Genomic DNA, 18,253 nt, shown 5'->3' on the forward strand with positions numbered 1-18,253 from the left:
ACAAACCAACTAATTCCATATGTAATGTATAAGAGCAGTGGATGCTCTTATTTGAAAAATACAGGGTGGCATATAAATTAATGCTTAAAATGCTTTATCCTATGTTCACTTAACACAAAAATACACCCTATGATGGAAATATTTCAGTAATGAACTACCAAAAGGTGATGAATTGCCAAAATTCGGTTGGATCCATTTTAAGGGTGAAACATACACACATACAGCAAAACTATTGTCACAAAATGGAACAGTATAACAGAATTTTTGGTGTATCTGAGATTACAGGCACTGAAAATGGATACATTTATTACCTTGACTTTTCTAGCTTGGAACACCACAGGGTGCACACTGAAACCCCTGCTTTATAACAGTTCAGTGCTACTTTAATCCACTTGAAATGAAGGAATGCTGCAAGTGAACAAGTCACTCTCACAAATTCTCCAGCTTATTAGCACTTCTTAAAAACATGTATTTAATGTGATGAAATTGTTATCCAGCAGTCTTCAAGAGCAACAAGTAGTGGAATTTTCAGGAAAAAAACCCTGGAAAACTAAAGAGGGAAGAAATCTATTTTTAAAATACAGCTTTTGAAATAGTTAAGAATTTTGAGTTCAGAAGGAAAAACACTTCTACTGTTGGCAGTTTAAGAGCAGTCTAAGTGAAAAATCACATAATTAAGAGACCAATTTTTTTGTCAACTGAAAGTATTCACCGTGGCAAACAAAATACGGCACTTGATTTTGGAACATACGTGACATACGTGACTATCTTTTAAGTATGTTCAATGATCAGCTGCAGTTACATCGCACTGAAGAGCTAATGATATCTGATACTTTAAGTGTGTACTAGCTGAAAGGTATTCATTGCTTCTTCATGTTATACTGCAAAATCTACTTCAGTGCCTATAAAAGATATGTTAAAGGCTAAAGAGGATCATGGCTATGCCTACATTTGATGATACTGCATCAGTGTTTTCTGTAACAACTTTAAGGAATGCATACGTTTACTGTGTAAGTCCAGAACTTCTAGAGCTATACACTAAAGTTATTCTCAGTGCTACACAAAGAATGCTAAGTAATACTATTTTTAACTGGATTCAGATTAGCAGTATTGCAGACAAGTGTTTTAACTACATGAGCAAACTGACAAAATGCATAAGGGCAAACTGTTAAGTCCTGTGACCATTTATAGTGCACTTCTTGATAGAAGCCCAGTATAACTAATGCAGAGGATGCAGAAGCCATGAACTGTCAGCTCTCATAACGGAAGTATTTTTACTCTCAAGGATCACAGTACACATTTTAAAGATGGTTTGTTAGGTCTAATGTACAATTAAGGAGGGGAAGAAATGAGTTCAAACAAGGAGAAGGTCAATAATCTTTAAGTCAGGTCAGTGTTCGAATGGTCCAAATGTACACTTTTTTTTCAGAAAAAAGTTGACATCAATATAGTACTAAGTCAATAACCTGGAAGCAAATGGTAGCTTGTGTTCTAAAGCACATCAAACTTAGCTCTGAACATACAGTGCTAAATAATTCAATGCATTACTTATTAAATGAAAAGTAGAATTTTTAAAAACTAAACATTGCATATTGGTGAAGACTTTGTGTCAAAATTCCTATTTTGCGTTATGTTTAATAAAAGGATAAATCTAGATAACAAAAGTATCGATTCTCTCATTTATTGATATCAAAAATGAGGCTGGGTTTTGGTATGGGTTTTTTCAACATGTGGAAAGGAAAATGGAGAACTTGTATGCGACCTACGCGTATTAGCATGGAGGGAACCCAATATGGTAATCACCACAACTTACGTGCAGGCTTTGAGTGTTGGAAGGCATGAGACTAAAGGTGGAGCTCTTACCTCTTCCACTATCAGCAGCCATCATACTGAGAATTGTTAGTTTCAGAACACAAGATAAATAGATTGATGATATCTTAGCTGATAAAACATACATTTAAGATGTTTCTAAATTTCCTCATTAGTCCTAATGTTAAAAGAAAAGTAGATGCTGAACAGCTTCTTAAATCCTCCTAGAGCTAAAACATTAAATTGACTGCTTGAACGTGGTGTAGGACAGGACAAACAAGATCATTCTGGTCATTTTGGAACAGAGCAAAATCTGCAGAGAACTGCTTTAGATTTTGGGAGGGTTTTCTTGTATTTGTGAGAAGTTAATGTGTGATCACACTTCTCATTACAGAAAATACACACATAAGACATCAGCATTAAAGTTCCAACAGTATAACATATTAATAGAGCCACTAAAAAGACTTGTGAAATACAGCTCCGAAACTTATCTTCTACACTGTATACTATGCTTTATCCAAGACAAAGGAACTAAAGCTATCGAAACATATTCCAAATGTTTATTTTCAAGGAAACAGTTCTCAATTAATATAAAAAAAATTAAAGCACACCTATTAAAATATAGGAGATTACTTTATCACTTCCAACATTATGAAATGTTCCTATTCCATGTTCAGCAAACGCATATGTATAATATCTAATTTCAGGAAAAAAATAGTTTTCTGAAATGCACGATCCAATATTAAACAGTCATGTGTGTGTATATATATATATGTGTTCTAATTTTTGCAATGCTGCAGATTGACATTATGTTGCTAGCTTTCAATGCATGCATACCTTTTATATATAAGAAATGTTCCAAGATACACCAAACAACACAGTAGAAAGAAATCAAACTTTCCAATGTGATCTCGTCAAATTTAAATTTTGTCTGTGATTTAACTGAGGTTGCTAAAAAGTAGTGGGTTGACAATCAAGGAAAGCCAGCATATTTACAAAAGGTGAGCTAGATTTTAAAACGTGCATCAATAAACAGAAACAGCATTTATTCAGCAGCAATACAAAACTCATATAATGATTTTTAAGAGCCACTTTATTAATATAGTTCCTGAAGCTGTAGCATAAGACCCGTGATAGTTTGTCAGGCTAGGATTGTCTATATATAAACTATATCGCAACCACCACATAGTAACATGCTATTTTTATTTTCTGTAACAGCAAAAAATGTTATCTCCATTACTGAGTTATAAAACTATTAAAATTTTATTTCAAGAATTCTTACTAAAAATGCTTAAATATTAATTATTTTAACATTTCTAAATTCTCTAATTTAGTATCCAGTAAGTCACATATGCCAATACAATTCAGAACTGAGTTCAATGAATTATACTCCAAGCTTCATCACCTAAAAGACTGAATAACAGCAAAATACACATTTATGAAGGCACCTATTTTGTACAGCATTTGTTTTCCCCATATGGTTTACAGCTATAAAAGAATCCCTCACATGTTCCTTTAAATGAGTAATAGCTAAGACAACATGTACAGTTTTAAATAAAGCAGAAGAATTAATGAAATAATGGCACCTTGAGTGAATAGATAAGTACTTCCTCACGGAATGAATGCACCATGACAAAGCACTGAGCTACAAGCCAAGTGATCAAAATTCAGGTTTTAAAGACTTTTACACTTACCCGCCTACGGCAGAAGGGCAAACCCTGTGCAATGATGCTGATGCTAAATATCTTCATCACGGTTTGGTGTGGTAGAGGTTCTTTGGCACTTTTAAGATCAACAGGAACCAAGCCATGGTTGATGGCAGTTTTCCCAGGTTTGGACATTTTATTATTCTTACTTTGTCAAGTCTACTAACACTGGAAGAACATTGGTAAAAACTTTGCTCTAAAGTTGCATGATTTTTTTTTTTAAAGTTTCAGACTGGTGAATCAGTTCCCCAAAGCTTGCTGCCTTTGTCTCTCAACCTTCTCCTGCCAAGTGTCCTGACCTGTCTGCTGCTCAGTGAAGTGCAAGCTATCCTAGTATAGACAGGAATTAAACTACCAAGGGGCAGGCAGACTGCTCCTGTCAGTCAAACAGCTGGTGGACCTCCCCTGCAATGTCAGAAAAGCCCTTCTCCAAAAAGGGATCTGCAGATTGAAAACGAAGAAAATCATGACTGCCTGGAGTTTTAATAGCCAGAGCCACTTACACCTGCACTTTAAAGGAAGAATTTTCTTTTAATTTTTTTTTTTTTTTTTTTTTTGCAAATTGGCATTGCACTTTCAGAAGGGGAAGTCAAGGAGATTGCAACCTTCAGAGAGTGACAGCATTGCTGCACGATCAACTCCACCACTCCACAAGCAGGTTTGTTCTGGACTGTCACTAAAATCAAATGAAAAACTGACTTGGACTTTGCTGTTTCTCAATTATAGCCTCCACAAACATAATATATTGCTAAGTCCAAAAGTTACAAAAGGAAAGAAAAATGGATAAAAAAAAAAAAAAAGGAAAAAAATTAGAGTCCCCTAAAATGGTGGCATTGGCACAAAACTTGTTCATTTAATAAAAGTAGAAACGAAGCTACTGTTGCACTCCAGCCTGCACTTCCTCCTCTTTCCCTGCAGCTGTGGGGGGAGCATCATCCAGGCAGCTTTGGTTCTAAGGATGCAATGGTACGATAATCTTTCCTCTTCTGGCCATCAGGAGTTTGGGTACCAGTTTCCTCAGGCCTATCCATCACACTGATGTAAAGGAGAAGGGCTCTTCCTCCAAAACAACAGCATATCTTGAAGGATGTGGGGAGAGGTCTGCCTGGCCTTAGCAACAAACCTGACTGAGGACCATTTTTCAGTAAAAAGGTTGGTACTCCACCAAACAAAGCTGAACAGCAATGTCTATTCCTCAGATTTTCCACTATTAGTTTGCTTCCATTTTAAATAATTTCTTGATCAAATTAGCTTTCCTACAATACCTCTAGGTTCCCACAATCCCTTTCTGATGCCTATACTTGGACATGTTTCTTAAAAACATATTCATATTTTGAAAACCTTTTTGAGCAAAACTAAGTAGAAAGAGACAAAGACCTGTGAAAATGTCTTATGAAATTGCTGATAAGAGATGCAGAAAACCATCAAAGCTCTTGTATGAACTGAGTCAGCACAGTCCAAAACACAGAGAATAAATGACCATTAAGAAATCTTACAAGTCCCTTTATGCACAAACCAGCAAAGATAATTAACTGTATAATTATGTGAGGGCAAAAGAGGGAGTGCAGTAATGCTTTAATGCTCGGAGCACAACAATGTAACTTGACAAAAGACAGCATTAAAATATGACTGTATTAGCATTTCCACTTAGCCCTTTGTTTCCCCCTCAAAAAGCCAAGCTGTAAGCATGTCTCACTTGCATATACAGGGCCCCCCGACCAAACATTTGCATGTGGAAAGGTTTAAAAAGAAAAAAAAAAGAAGGAAAAAAATCCCTGGTGTTTCATTGAGAGTATATACACATTACAGTAAGCCTTCACTTACAAGAAAATATTTCTCAGACAAACAAGACAAACCTTATTTCTTTACAGATGTTGCACAGTTGCATACAGAAAAGCTGTGACAATGCTGGGTAGCACAGAATTTTCATGCACAGATGGCTGGGTTTTTTTATTCTCTACCATACAATTCAGATGTTATTCTAAAGCACATTTAGATGTACATTTTCTACTAAAAGACTCTTTACATTTCCTACTTTATACTTCATCTTATAAACTCCAAGAAACAGTTTACCATTACACTGTACTCAATAGCAATAGCATTAGTTTATAGCTTCATTCTGAATTACTTCATATTTTATACAACAAGTACTAGGCTTTCACTTGGCTGGAAAGCTTCAGAATAAGTGTCTTGGAATCTCAGTTTCATTCAAATAAGAAAATTTCACTGAAGTACTCCAAAGAGGCTAAAGAGGAGCCTTTTGTTTCTACTTTGAATAACTAAAGTGAAGAACAGAGCCAAAAGCTCAAAAGAGATCAACTCACATACCCTATTGAAGTATCATTCAAAAAGAAGCAACAGATCAGTTTTCCATTTTGACAAACTGGTCACCATTTCAATAGTTCTGACTAAGTGTGAAGTTGACCTAAATGTATTTATATAAATATAATTTGAGATTTTTATAGTATGTAATACAAGATCAGATACAGCATTCTGTACAAAGTAAGCCTTACTTTCTAGTTTAATAAATATTTGGCATTTCGTTTAATTGCATATAGAATTGTCTGCATGCGTGTGTACACGAAGAGAAACTGCTGAAATAAACTCAGTTTTAACAGAGTCTTTATTGCGCAATTGCTGAAAGAATTTGACAGCGTAGCAGATCACCAGCTGTTATTAGTTGGTATCAGAGCCTAGCATCTTATTACTTTACAGGCTTAGTTCCCCCCCCCTTTTTTTTTAATTATTAGCTCAGAACAAAAGTGCAAAACAGGAACATCACTTGGCCCATTTACAAATTTACATACAATTGGGGAGCAAACAAGACTGAGGTGTTGCACTCTCCAAGCACTGCTCACCACGCAAGTCTCCAGTAACAGGTTTTTCTCACACCTCTGAAAAGACAAAACTTGGGATTGTCAGCCCTTCTTGTGTGGTTTGAGATGAAGTCCCAGTAGTACACTGGTTTTTCCTCAGGAATGTCCAAAATATTCTAGAGTAATTGCACAGGGACACATTACTAGCTGAAAAAAGTATCACGTTCACATTCACTGTAGTCCCCTTTTTACGTGGATAAAGCCGTGACAAAATATGGCACTTTTTTTCTGTCTCACGTGAAATTACAAAGCTAGATTTCATAGTTTATCATGGCAATAAGAAAAGGCTCCAGTTTTTATCTGTGTCTTTTTTCCCCTGCCTTTTTTTACCATCATCTCCTGGAAAAAGACTTGCACTAATAGATGAGATTTTGCTGGCCCAATTTTACTTCCATGTATCATCACTTTCTTTTCAGTCTTGTATTTCCTACACGTTACTGACTGTAAGTATAATTGTCTTACAGTAATGTTTAAAGACCCCAAGCTGGACAGCTGTAAACATCTAATAAGTGAAGGTCTTTCGCCTGAAAATACAACACAGTCTAATTTAAGCAGTAAGAGGTTGTAACAGGAAGAAAAAATGGTGAGGGTTGGCTATGTCAGAAGTGTCAGGAATACACTGAATATAGTAGATATCACTTATTTTTGTATTTATTACACATATAATTCTAATTTAAGCTCTAAATTTAAGTTTAAAGAATCACTGTTGTTTTCATCTTTAAAAGTCCTTTTTTACATTATACACAGTGAGAACATGTATAAACTTGACACATGTGAAATTATGAAAATTTGAGATTTAATGCTTTGTAATATATTTTTCTAACATCCTATTTCTAAATAAAGTGAGGCCGATTTCCAGTGATGCTCCTTTTAAGGGCCCACCTGTCCTTGTAATTGGAAGATCACATTTGAAATCAGATCACATAAAAGTGCCTGAAACCTTGAGTTTGAAAATACTAGCTTGAGATTGTCAGGGACTTTCAACTGTAAACAAAAGAAACTGTTTCTTTTTGGCCAGTTCAGTGAAGTGGTGTCTTTGTAAAATGAAAGCATGTAGTAAGCAGCAATAATCTTTATACCTCCCAGTCAGGTCACAGTTTTAAGACACGAATCTAAGAAATTACCCCCACACTGAAAACCAGCTTACATACACACTATATAATTTTCTCTTAGAGTTGACAACTGCTTTGCATATTAACATTACTGGAAAAAAAATTTTAAAAATCATGATATTTTAATATGGTGATGGAACAGTACAAGACCTACACAGACCTAGATGAAGTAAGTACAGAAAAATTAAAATGCAGACAGCAGAACCCCAGAGAGGTTCTCCACAGTTTTTAACATCGGTGAACAGCTGCCCTCAAATGGATAAAGCAGAGCACTGCAACGTTTCAAAAGTTACCTTCTCAAATCAATCATAACATCATAATCTTTTGAATATATTTCATAATATACTCCCTAAATAACACCTGTAGTAAGCTCCACATAGGTGCTGCATACAGAATGCACTATAATTTACATTATACACGAGCTTTATTATTCCCTTGATATTCATGATAGTCCCTGTTGGTCTAGAAAGACCAAGAACCACTTTGTCAGCAAAGCAAGGTACTCTTATACTACACTAGTAATCACTCACCTAGCTACTGTGGTCCCAAGTTTATTCATGTGAGGGATTTCTAATATCAATATACAAGTAGTTTTCAAATGACACATTGTACATTAGCTTGTTTTGTACAGGCAAATGAACCAGCTGTATAGTTAAAAGGCACTGCTGTACAAAAATAACTGCAACTGTATTAATGGTGCTGGACAGAAAAAAACCCTATTGCTTTAAACAGTCTGTGTTCTATCCAAGTTTACCCAATAAAAACATCTGCACATATAAGAAAAGATAATGACCCAGACTCCTGAAGAGGGTATGGAGGGGAATCAATGGGGATAACAATTTTGATCTTATGAGATCAAAATTTCCTAAAAAACGTACACTTGAATAGTATGCAAAAGGGGCAAAACTACTAGTTTAAACATGCAAACTGATGGCTTTCTCTATAGTTCATGAAACACCCAGGAGTAGACCTGTTGTAGCACAAGTAACAGAAAGAACGAAGTTTGGCTCCAGGTTAGATTATCATGACAGTTCAAATTGCACTTGAATTACTCTCCAGCTTCTCCAAGGCTTTATGGTCCCAAAATGTCATGGAAGGCTCACTCTGAACAGTCCAGCCATAGCAAAGATTTATTTCAGGTTTATGCCTTACTATGAGTATTGACTAATAAATGGCTTCTATGGTTTAAAGGAAGGAACAAATGTTGACTGAACTGCTTACATGATCATAGAAATACTCAATTCCTCAAGAATTCAATTATGTCTTACCAGGTAACGGTCACTTCATAGACTTCCTTTTCTGCAGATGTACTAATAAGTCTCTCCCTTTCCTTCCTACCCTTTAGTTATCTTGAAAACTTGTGTAATCTCTCTCTTTGTCAAATTGGGTGAAAATTAGTCAAGAAATCCATAAGGTCTGGAAAGGATGACAATGACAGGCAAATGTCTCAACTGCACAACCTTCATTTTCTTTGGCAACAAAGCTTAAGAACACAGTGAAGAAGAACACAGATTTTCTTAACTCAGATTCACTCAAATGATACTTCCTGGCTATAATTCTGGCTCTGAAATCATATCCAGGCATGGCCATTAAAAACTACAGTGATGAAAAACATTTTTATCTAATACAATAGAGCTACCTTACAGTTTTTGCCATGAAAGAGCAAGGAGGAACTATGGCTTTTGTAACTGTTGGTGGAAGATGGTACAATTTGTATGACACTCCTATACTGAAAAGAAATTATAAAAGTAAAAAAAAATACAGATAAGGATGATGGTAAAGCTTCTGTCTGGCAAAACACAAGATAGCATTCCCAGAAGTCCACTAGTACAGAGCAGGCAAGATATGAAATATCAAGTTTAGCAGCAAAGGGGAAATCATGAGATAAACATACCTACTAGACGTTTTTCATGCCTATGTGCATGCTCGTATCTGTTAAGCATTCTGGCATTTAAGTGTGAGCGGACAGAGAAATAAAATGAGACTCAAACTTGACCTACTGCATTCTAATACTTGTGTATGGCACTTAACTACATCAGCCTTGCTTGCTGGGGAGCCCAGCAGTTAGTCAGATTAATCAACAGCAAAGTTTCACTACTTACAATTTCTAATTGCAACCACGAATGGAAGTGAGTTTGAATGTCAGCGAGTAAAAAAATAACAGATCTCCACTGGATCTGTTCAATCCCACAGCTGATCTTTGCAGCTAAAAGGAAACAAAAAGGTTCATTGGAGATTCTAGTAGCAAAAAGGAGGCGGCTAGCCCTTCCCTCCTCCTTGCTCTGGCCATTTTTTCCAAACTGTTCCTTAAACTGGCTGTAAAATTTGTCAGGTTTGTGAGCTCTAATATAACTCCAGTAAGTAGGATACCTGAAAATCCTCAACTTTTTTTGTTGCTAAGTTATTTTTCCACTATTGTGAACAGTTCACAAAGCAGCCAGATGCATGATGAGACGAAGAGTGTTTAGAAGTGAAGAGTAGTCAAGACCTCCATCTTTGGGCAACGAGATATTAGATCAGTTCCCTTTGTCCAATACTGGTCCTGAAGAGACATCAATAATAAAAGCTTTGTAGGCATCTCACCAAGTACAGAATTTCATCTCAAAAGAAAGGGAAGGGAACATGCAGGTACTTGCAGCTCTGCCCTCAGTCACACCGGTACTAGTGCAATAAAGCACTTGACTAATTATAAGGGACCATTTGCACAAGTTAACTTTTTGTAAGGTCACATGGACGGTTTATGAAAACAACATAGACTGTCTGGTAAACTGTATATTGACAAGACTATATAATATCAATACTAATGATACTATCATATAATTAAAAAGATACTTAACGATGAGCATCTAAAAAAATAATTCCTACCATATTTAGACATGCCTGTAAGTGTCTAATAATCACTTGAAACTAGAGGCCTTTATTATTTCCCTTTACTCCACACCTCCCCTAACTTCATTACTTTATTTACTGTACTATGGGGTCTTGTTGTCATTGTCACTTTTTAAAAAACTATTTTTAAAGCATGTATCTTCATTTCTTCATTAAACATTTCAGAAAATATTCTAGGTATGCAACAGAAATCCAGCTGCATCTTCTTGCATTTTATAAATATTCCAGAAATGTCTGCCTCACTGGCTATAACATGACCTGTTGGATAAGCAAGTTTAACTCTTCAGTCTAGTCAGAGTTGTAACAGCTGCTAAAAAGAATTGCTACAGCTGCTCTGCAGGAATTTATTTGCTGACCACTTACTTATGCTGTTGTTGCACCTTTAAATAAAGCTAAGAATTAAGAACTACAGCAACAGGTAGAGAAGTCATGCAATATTTAATGCTGGATTAAAATGCACGTTAAATTCCCAGCTGAGGATAAGCTGGGGGAAGGGAAAGAGGGTGGCTTTTTTAGTAAGGAGGTTGCTTTTACAAAAATGAATGGAAACAAAAGAATTAATTTTTCATACTGAAAAATTCAGCTTTTCTTATCACTGTATCACCCTTCCATGTAAAATGCAAGGCTTCAAATGAGAAATTCTCTATTTACATACCTACACATACAAAAATAAACAAGGCAGTACCAAAATATTTAAAACATGATTACCAGTTTCTGAATAATGTATAAAGAGCACTGCCAAAAATGATGTTTGGACTTAGACTTTTCTTTCTTTCTACATATTAAATGGGAACAGGAAAAATCCCCAAAATATCAGATAGGCATTAAAATATTTCTACCACTTAACACACCTAAGTATTTTTCTTCTTCTGTAGTGAAATTCTGTCCACATACCATTTATTCAGCATTAAGAAAAAAAAAAAACCAAACCTGACAACACAGTAACACTCTCCAGATTAGCTATATTGCCTACTGCCAAAATAAAAGGTTGAATAATGCAAAGTATTACAATTTGTACGTTTGAAACAATATGGATATCAAGGTCTATTTTGATATAAGACTATTTTTCTTACTAGCACTGTAAAATACACGTAAATACATAAATCTAACAAATGGAACAACTGATTGTTACGATGGCATTCATCTGATAGCACCAAATTAAGCTATATAATCCTTTTCAGCTGGTAACAGCATACTGCAAAAGGGTGTGAGGCTATTTATAAAGATCAAGATATGTAAAGTAAAGAATGCACAGACCACAGAAAAAAAGCAGGTAGTACGTCGAAGAGCTGGCACTCTCAAGTGGTATGGTTGCCACCTTGATCTTTCACTTGTCTGTCCTTTTTTCCACCTTTTTTTTTTTTAAGGAAGGGGCAGCCTTGCCTGTACTTTTATTTCACAAACACTGGCTTTCTCTGATTTGTTCAAATTTCACTTATAATTTAAAACACTTGTAAGTATTTAATAGAATTTTCATTTTGTATATGGTCAACTAAGTCCAGCTTTGAGTTTACTGGCAGTCTGATATTCAGACTTCAAACCCTGCCAACAAAGAAAGGCAGTGCAGCAGCACCAAATTCTGCCTGGCACAGTGTAGAAAGAGTCAGAGTCTGTCAACAGCCCATCCTCCAAAACAGATACATGTGCACACCTGTGTGTTGCATACTTGCTCTAGGGCATGGAATACTAGTGGTTTACATCAAAGCCAAACACTGTGTGGAAGGGTGAGTGTCTCCACGTACCAATTGAAAGTGTCCTTGCTTTGGATGAAGTCCAGCTTACAGTTGAGGGACAACACTATTACACTTGGCAAGAACAAGTGATCTATATTGAATGATTTCATGTCTGATTTCTTCCATTTGGCCACGTCACTTCCAGTTTCTTAACTTCATTTTTACATATTTATTTTAAGTCAATTTTTTTGTGTGTGTTTTAGAAAATCTGACCAAGGGATCATACTGAAGGAATTATGACGTTGGCAAAACTATGTTTATTATTTATTGTCTTTTAATTTTTTTTAGTACCCTATACATTTGGGTAATCCTTAAGGGACACTCAGTAATTTGAGAAGAACAAAAGGTCTCCTCTTCTAAGCATTGACTGGATAAGAATGTGATTTGCACTTACAGGAAATGTTGCTAATACTTTAAGTAGTAACAACTTTTGATGATGAATAAGGTGGGATTTATCCCTGCTGGCAATCTGTGGTGGCAATAAGTACACTTTCCACTTCACCTGAGGCGCCAGGGATAGAACAAATGTGTTAAGATACTATAACCATTAACTGAGTAATATGTCATGACATAGCTGAAAAGCATAGCCACTGTCTTCCAAGACTGAATTATACTGAATTTTACTAAAATTCACAATTTGCTCCTTTCATACTATGCAATGTATGGTCAGGTAATAAAGTCAGTAGAAAACATGAGCTTTTAGTAAGAAAAAAATCAAAAGAAATAAGGTTTTTGAAGAAATAGTTAGTTTGGACCACCTTGACTTGGGATAGAAATCTCTGCACTTCCTTAGTATTTGTGTCCTTGTCAGATCCTCTCCCTCTTCCCAATTCTTGTTGTTACAAACTAAGGAAACAAAATTTAAAATTAGCAAGAGTAGAAGAAAGGAGAAATGATACAGAAGAGATGCCCAACAGCAATGCTTTTCTCTTGTATTCCAGTAATTATTATCGAGATACCTATCTATGCACAGGAACTCATGACTTTAACCTTTAAAATTTCAACACCAATTAACCTTTAAAATTTCAACACCAATTAACTATATGTAACATTATATCAGAAGTTGTACCATACACAGTCAATGCACACAAAGTTTTTTTAACGTAAAGCCCATTTTACAGTAAGTTGGTGAATTCCTGAACTTGTTGGTCCAGGAGAGATTGGGGAGAACTCTCACAAATTTTGCATGAAGTTAGAGTTTAGACAGCATGTTCATTAACCACATTATTGAATAGAAGGGAGAAGATGCTTGCAACAAAACAAACCGTTCACAGAAACACTGGTTCCAGGTTTCACAGGGATTTTTCTAGTAGAAACTTCACCAATAAACAAAACTGTAAAACATTCACATACAACCTAAACAAACCACAATGGCTGATCAATGAGTCTACACAAAATGCATATTATATCATTACTGCACAAGCACAGCTTCACACACAGATCAGATACCATATACTAGCAAAGAAGAACAGTTCATGTGTCAAAAATCATCCTTTGTCAATGGACATTAGATGCTGTCTGTTCAAACACTTATTTTAAGCATTCTGCCTGTTCAAAAATGGTTAAACTAGCCTAAAAATTCACATTGTCTAGTTTTTCTCCTTATACTCAAGAATTTGTAAAGGTATGTAAATGACTTCACTGTGCACAGTTTGCTGAATAGCAACATGTTCTGCAGACAATGAAAAGTCTCCTACAGAAATAAAGGACATACTGCTATTTTGCAGATTACAGTAAGAAATGCATCAGGAAAAAATGGTAGTCCCACAGCAGCTGTTAAACGTAGTTCTGGTCCTCAGGTTCTGTTCCTCCGGCCCCCTAAGCTAATTTCAGATCTCATAACTTTAAACTTCAGAAAATGAAAGAAATTTCCTAACCATAACTCATATTTCTTAAACATATACTTTAAATTCACAGTCAAAAGAATATTTAACAACAACCATTTGGGAAGGGCAGCGTCAACAAAACAAAAACTAACTCACCAGCAAAAGTTTTCCTTTCTCCACACTTTGATTCACCACTTGCATCAAGTTTTATAACTACTAATACCAACTTCAGATAAGCTCCAAAAAGAGAAGCAGCTTAAAACAGATACTCAGAGCAACAGCATCCACTGATAAACGCTCAAGTAAATACAGCTGTATTACTACAGAGTGGAGATATTCAGGCTAATGATCACATCAGGCAATAGCATGTCCCATACAGTCAAGAACAACACCAGGAAAAAAATTATATATTTAAGTAGAGCAGAGCTCACAAACATATTTGTTAGACAAGCCATACATCCAACAGAGTAAGCATACTGAAGGGATTCTGAAGCACGTTTTCATGATTTCTACTTCATAATGTTTTTGTCATATAATTGGTGAGTTGAAATAGCATTACTGCAATTTTTATTTCTTTTTCTTAAAAAAAAAACCAGGCACACTCATTCTCATTTTGAGAACAAAGATGCAGAGCAAAAACCACATAGGTGCCTAACCAACACTAATTTCAAAGCCTACAATAAAGTATGTGACAACAAGACATGCTTCATGTAATTATCCTGAAGGCATCAATTTAATTTATTCTACACAAAGGAAACCAATATAGCAGTTTGAGTAACATGGGCAAGAACCTTTCCAATATTTACCTTTAGGGAGCAATGCATTAGCCAAGCAATGAAAGGACAATTCAAATATTTTAGTCGGTTTCTGGCCCCCCGGCCCAAGGTGGCTGGCATCTTTTCTGCTTTAGGGTACTGCCGTAAATTTATCTGTGAGCAGCCAACCACTAGAGCTACAAAAGAATTACACATATGTTCAGGAGAAACTACTGGACGTTTCCGGTAAGAACCACCAGGAGATGGAAGGTGTACACTGAGATGTAGGCTTCACTGCAAAGAAGGTGCAATTATATATTGACAAATACCTCTACAGAGAAAACTGGCACGATGCAAAGCTCTGTAGGTTTATTTTCCAGTGTGGCTAGTTGACGTAAATCCCTTGACTGGAGTTTAAAGACTGACCTCAATTATTGGCATAGAAGTAGAAAATTGCTTGTGTCTTACTCAGCTAGGACTTCAGTCTAGTAAGCACTCTCTGTAACAAGAAGCTAAATCAGCATTACCTCTTTCCACCTTTAAAAAAAGTAAAAAATGCATCTTTCTGCAGTGAAGGGAAAACAGAAAATTAAAATCTACTTATTAAATAGAATTTTGTAGTCCAAACTATGACACAAACTGTCAGAATCAATGTTTTCTGTTAAAGTACTTGTCTTCCTTCACAGACTCTCTATACACACTTTCTTCACAAATTATATATTATCACTGTCCTTTAATTCTGTTGTAATATTTGTAAAAATCATACTGAAAAGTGGTAAGACACCCTTCATAAAGGAAAAAAAACCAACAGAATTTATTATAGAATAAATTCTTGTAATTTGACTGCGACATTTTAACATAACAGTCAAATTTAGTTACTACATATTTCAAGAATTTTGCATGAGAAAGCTGAACTAGATAGCCAAGTTCTTAGATAAGCAACAAACTCTATGAGGAATAACCACATTACTCATAGAGTAGAGCCCACATATCTACTAGCAAGCTTCAAGATCCACTTACAAAGTAGGGAAAATTAGCAGAGCAGCAATAATTTAATACCAGTTTTATCTGCAAGTGAAGATGTAGGAACAATTCTACTTAGAAATGACAAAAGTACAGCTAGACCCCTGCAAGCCTTTGGGCAGCAAATTAAACCATAACTTAACACAGCCAAGTAAAACCACAGCATTTAAGTAGTATTTTTCAAACAAAGCATTGATATTTATAGTAAAGCATGCTGCAGGTTAGTACTGATGGGCAAGAACCTTGCTATCTACAGAGAAATGGAAAATCTGCATTCCTTCCATGGATGCTCTAATATTTAACAAACTACATCTTAATGACAGTTGCATAACCTTTCCAAATGATCCTGCATGCTTGGAATCATTAGCACTAAACTGTAGAGTATATAAATGAGAAATAAATCAAAGGTTAAAACTGTTGATTTATATGCATCTCCAAGTATGAATATTTCTGATGTGATTACCGTCCATTACAAAAATAAGGCTCTGTATTGGAAAAGTAAAAAGAAAATATATTCTGAAACAGCAAAACTTGCTTGAAAATAACTAAACTCATGGTAATGCAAAAGTAATTATGACTGGCAGTTCTAAATCACAGAATGAATCATAGATTGGTTGGAAGGTACATCTGGAGATCATCTAGTCCAATTCTCTGCTAAAGCAGATTCACCTGGAGCAGGTTACCCCTTATTCTGCCACTGGGCACCACTGAAAGGATTCTGGCCCCAGCCTCTGGACACCTGCCCTTAAAGTACTTGTATGCATAGATAAGATCCCCTCTTCTACAATTATGTCTTCTTAAGGCTGAAAAGGCCCAGCTCCCTCAGCCTTTCCTCCTAAGAGAGATGCCCCAGTCTCTTCATCCAGTCCACTGGACCCACTCCAGGAGTTCCATGTCTCTCTTGTACTGAGAAGCCCAGCACTGGACACAGCACTCCAGATGAGGCTTCACTAGGGCTGAGTAGAGAGACAGGATCACTTCCCGTGACCTGCTCACAATGCTCTTCCTAATGCACCCCAGGACACCACTGGCCTCTTGGTCAGCTTGCTGGCTCGTGGATAGCTTGTAGTCCACCAGGACTACTTTGTGGTCCTTCTCCATAAAGCTTCTTTCCAGCAGCCTGTACTGGTGCAGGGGTTCCTCTTCCCCAGGTGCAGGACCCTGCATTTGCCTTTGCTGAACTTTGTTAGATTCCTCTCTGCCCAACTCTCCAGCCTGTCCAGGTCCTTCTAAATGGCAGCACAGCCTGCTGCTGTATCGGCCACACCTTCCAGTTTGGTATCATCAGCAAACTTCCTGAGGGTGCACTCTCTCCCTTCATCCAGTCACTCATGAATAAGTTGAACAAGACTAAATAAATGTAAAGACCATTTACTGTTTATCCTCTATCATTTACTTATCTTAAATCATTGTACTCTAGTGCTGTAGTTCAGAATAACCAAGGGAGGAGAAAATTTGCCAGCTGCTAAGCTTTAAAAGAGAGTGATGTGAAAGAAGTTTCAATTAAAAAGAAGAATCCCAGGAAGAAGCAAGATGAAAAAAAAATTAAATTGCCACTGCTTTTTCGGGGGTTCCCCCCCCTTTTTTTTTTTAACAATCAGAACAATTCTTAAAATGTAGCCTTTCTGACACATCTTTAGGCAAATTTATTATTTAGCTTAAAGTTCTTTTAGTATTAACTGTTAGGCAATTCTGGAGATGAAAGGCATGAAGAATCTACATACCTTACACGTGATCCCCACAAAAAATACAGATGAAAGTTTTGTAGTATAAAGTTTTTCTCTTTCTCCTGAGAAAGCACTCAGAGCAGAGAACTATACATTGCATTCTCAATCATACAAGCCAAGTTTAATACTTATTCTTTTAAAGAAAATATTCCTGCATCATTTTCTATAGTGGAAACAGATTTCTTGACCAATAAACAGTCCTGAGACCTCCTGTTCCAGTTATATTTATTCCCTACACTTAAAAAACATGCTTCAGGCTTTCAGCTGCAGGACCAAGGAAAACCTTTGCAAAGGAACACTGCACAAGTCTGCATGGGACTGCAGCAAAGCAATAGCAGCCCCCTCTGCTGCTCAGAGGAGAAAAAGATTAACACACACTTACAAACCACCCCCATCTACAGTATTGCAACCTTCTCTTAATTGCATGTACTGCCTGTACACAAAACAAAAATGTGCTTCCAAGGATCACTAGTTCTGTAGCCATGCTTAATTTTCCCCTATCCCTACAAAGCTTCTAGTCTATTAATAATGCTGACAATAACTGCAAACTTTTATAGGGGAGTCCCTTTTCACTTCACTCTGTACAAACTGCCGAGTGCAATCTTACGTTTCCTCAGTATAAAAAATTAATGCTATCCTTCCACACAAATACAAAAACCACTGAAAAATAAACCCTTTATACAACCAAGTGCCAATTCTCATGTGTAGGTACAAAGGACACAGACCAACCTTATAGAACAGAAAGCTCTCTGAAAAAGGCTTGCATCAGTCAAGCAAATCAGTCAAACACTGAATCT

General features: G+C 36.2%; 1 protein-coding gene across 4 annotated transcripts in view; it reads right to left on the reverse strand.

Annotated features, from left to right (window-relative positions):
* The window catches only part of FBXW7 (F-box and WD repeat domain containing 7), a 179,241-nt gene that overhangs the window by 77,864 nt on the left and 83,124 nt on the right, over positions 1-18,253 (reverse strand). Inside the window, exon 1 of one of the 4 annotated variants that reach the window (XM_064652239.1) lies at positions 3,504-3,821. The exons of 2 other annotated variants lie outside the window; for them this stretch is intronic. In XM_064652239.1, the coding sequence (XP_064508309.1) occupies positions 3,504-3,650 (147 nt within the window). In that variant the 5' untranslated portion in view covers positions 3,651-3,821. Of the gene's footprint in view, positions 1-3,503; positions 3,822-6,032; positions 6,410-18,253 lie in introns of those variants that run through there. One more of the 4 variants, XM_064652241.1, reaches the window with a different exon arrangement.

The sequence above is a fragment of the Pseudopipra pipra genome, chromosome 4 (assembly GCF_036250125.1).
Source record: "Pseudopipra pipra isolate bDixPip1 chromosome 4, bDixPip1.hap1, whole genome shotgun sequence".
Classification (NCBI taxonomy): Eukaryota; Metazoa; Chordata; class Aves; order Passeriformes; family Pipridae; genus Pseudopipra; species Pseudopipra pipra.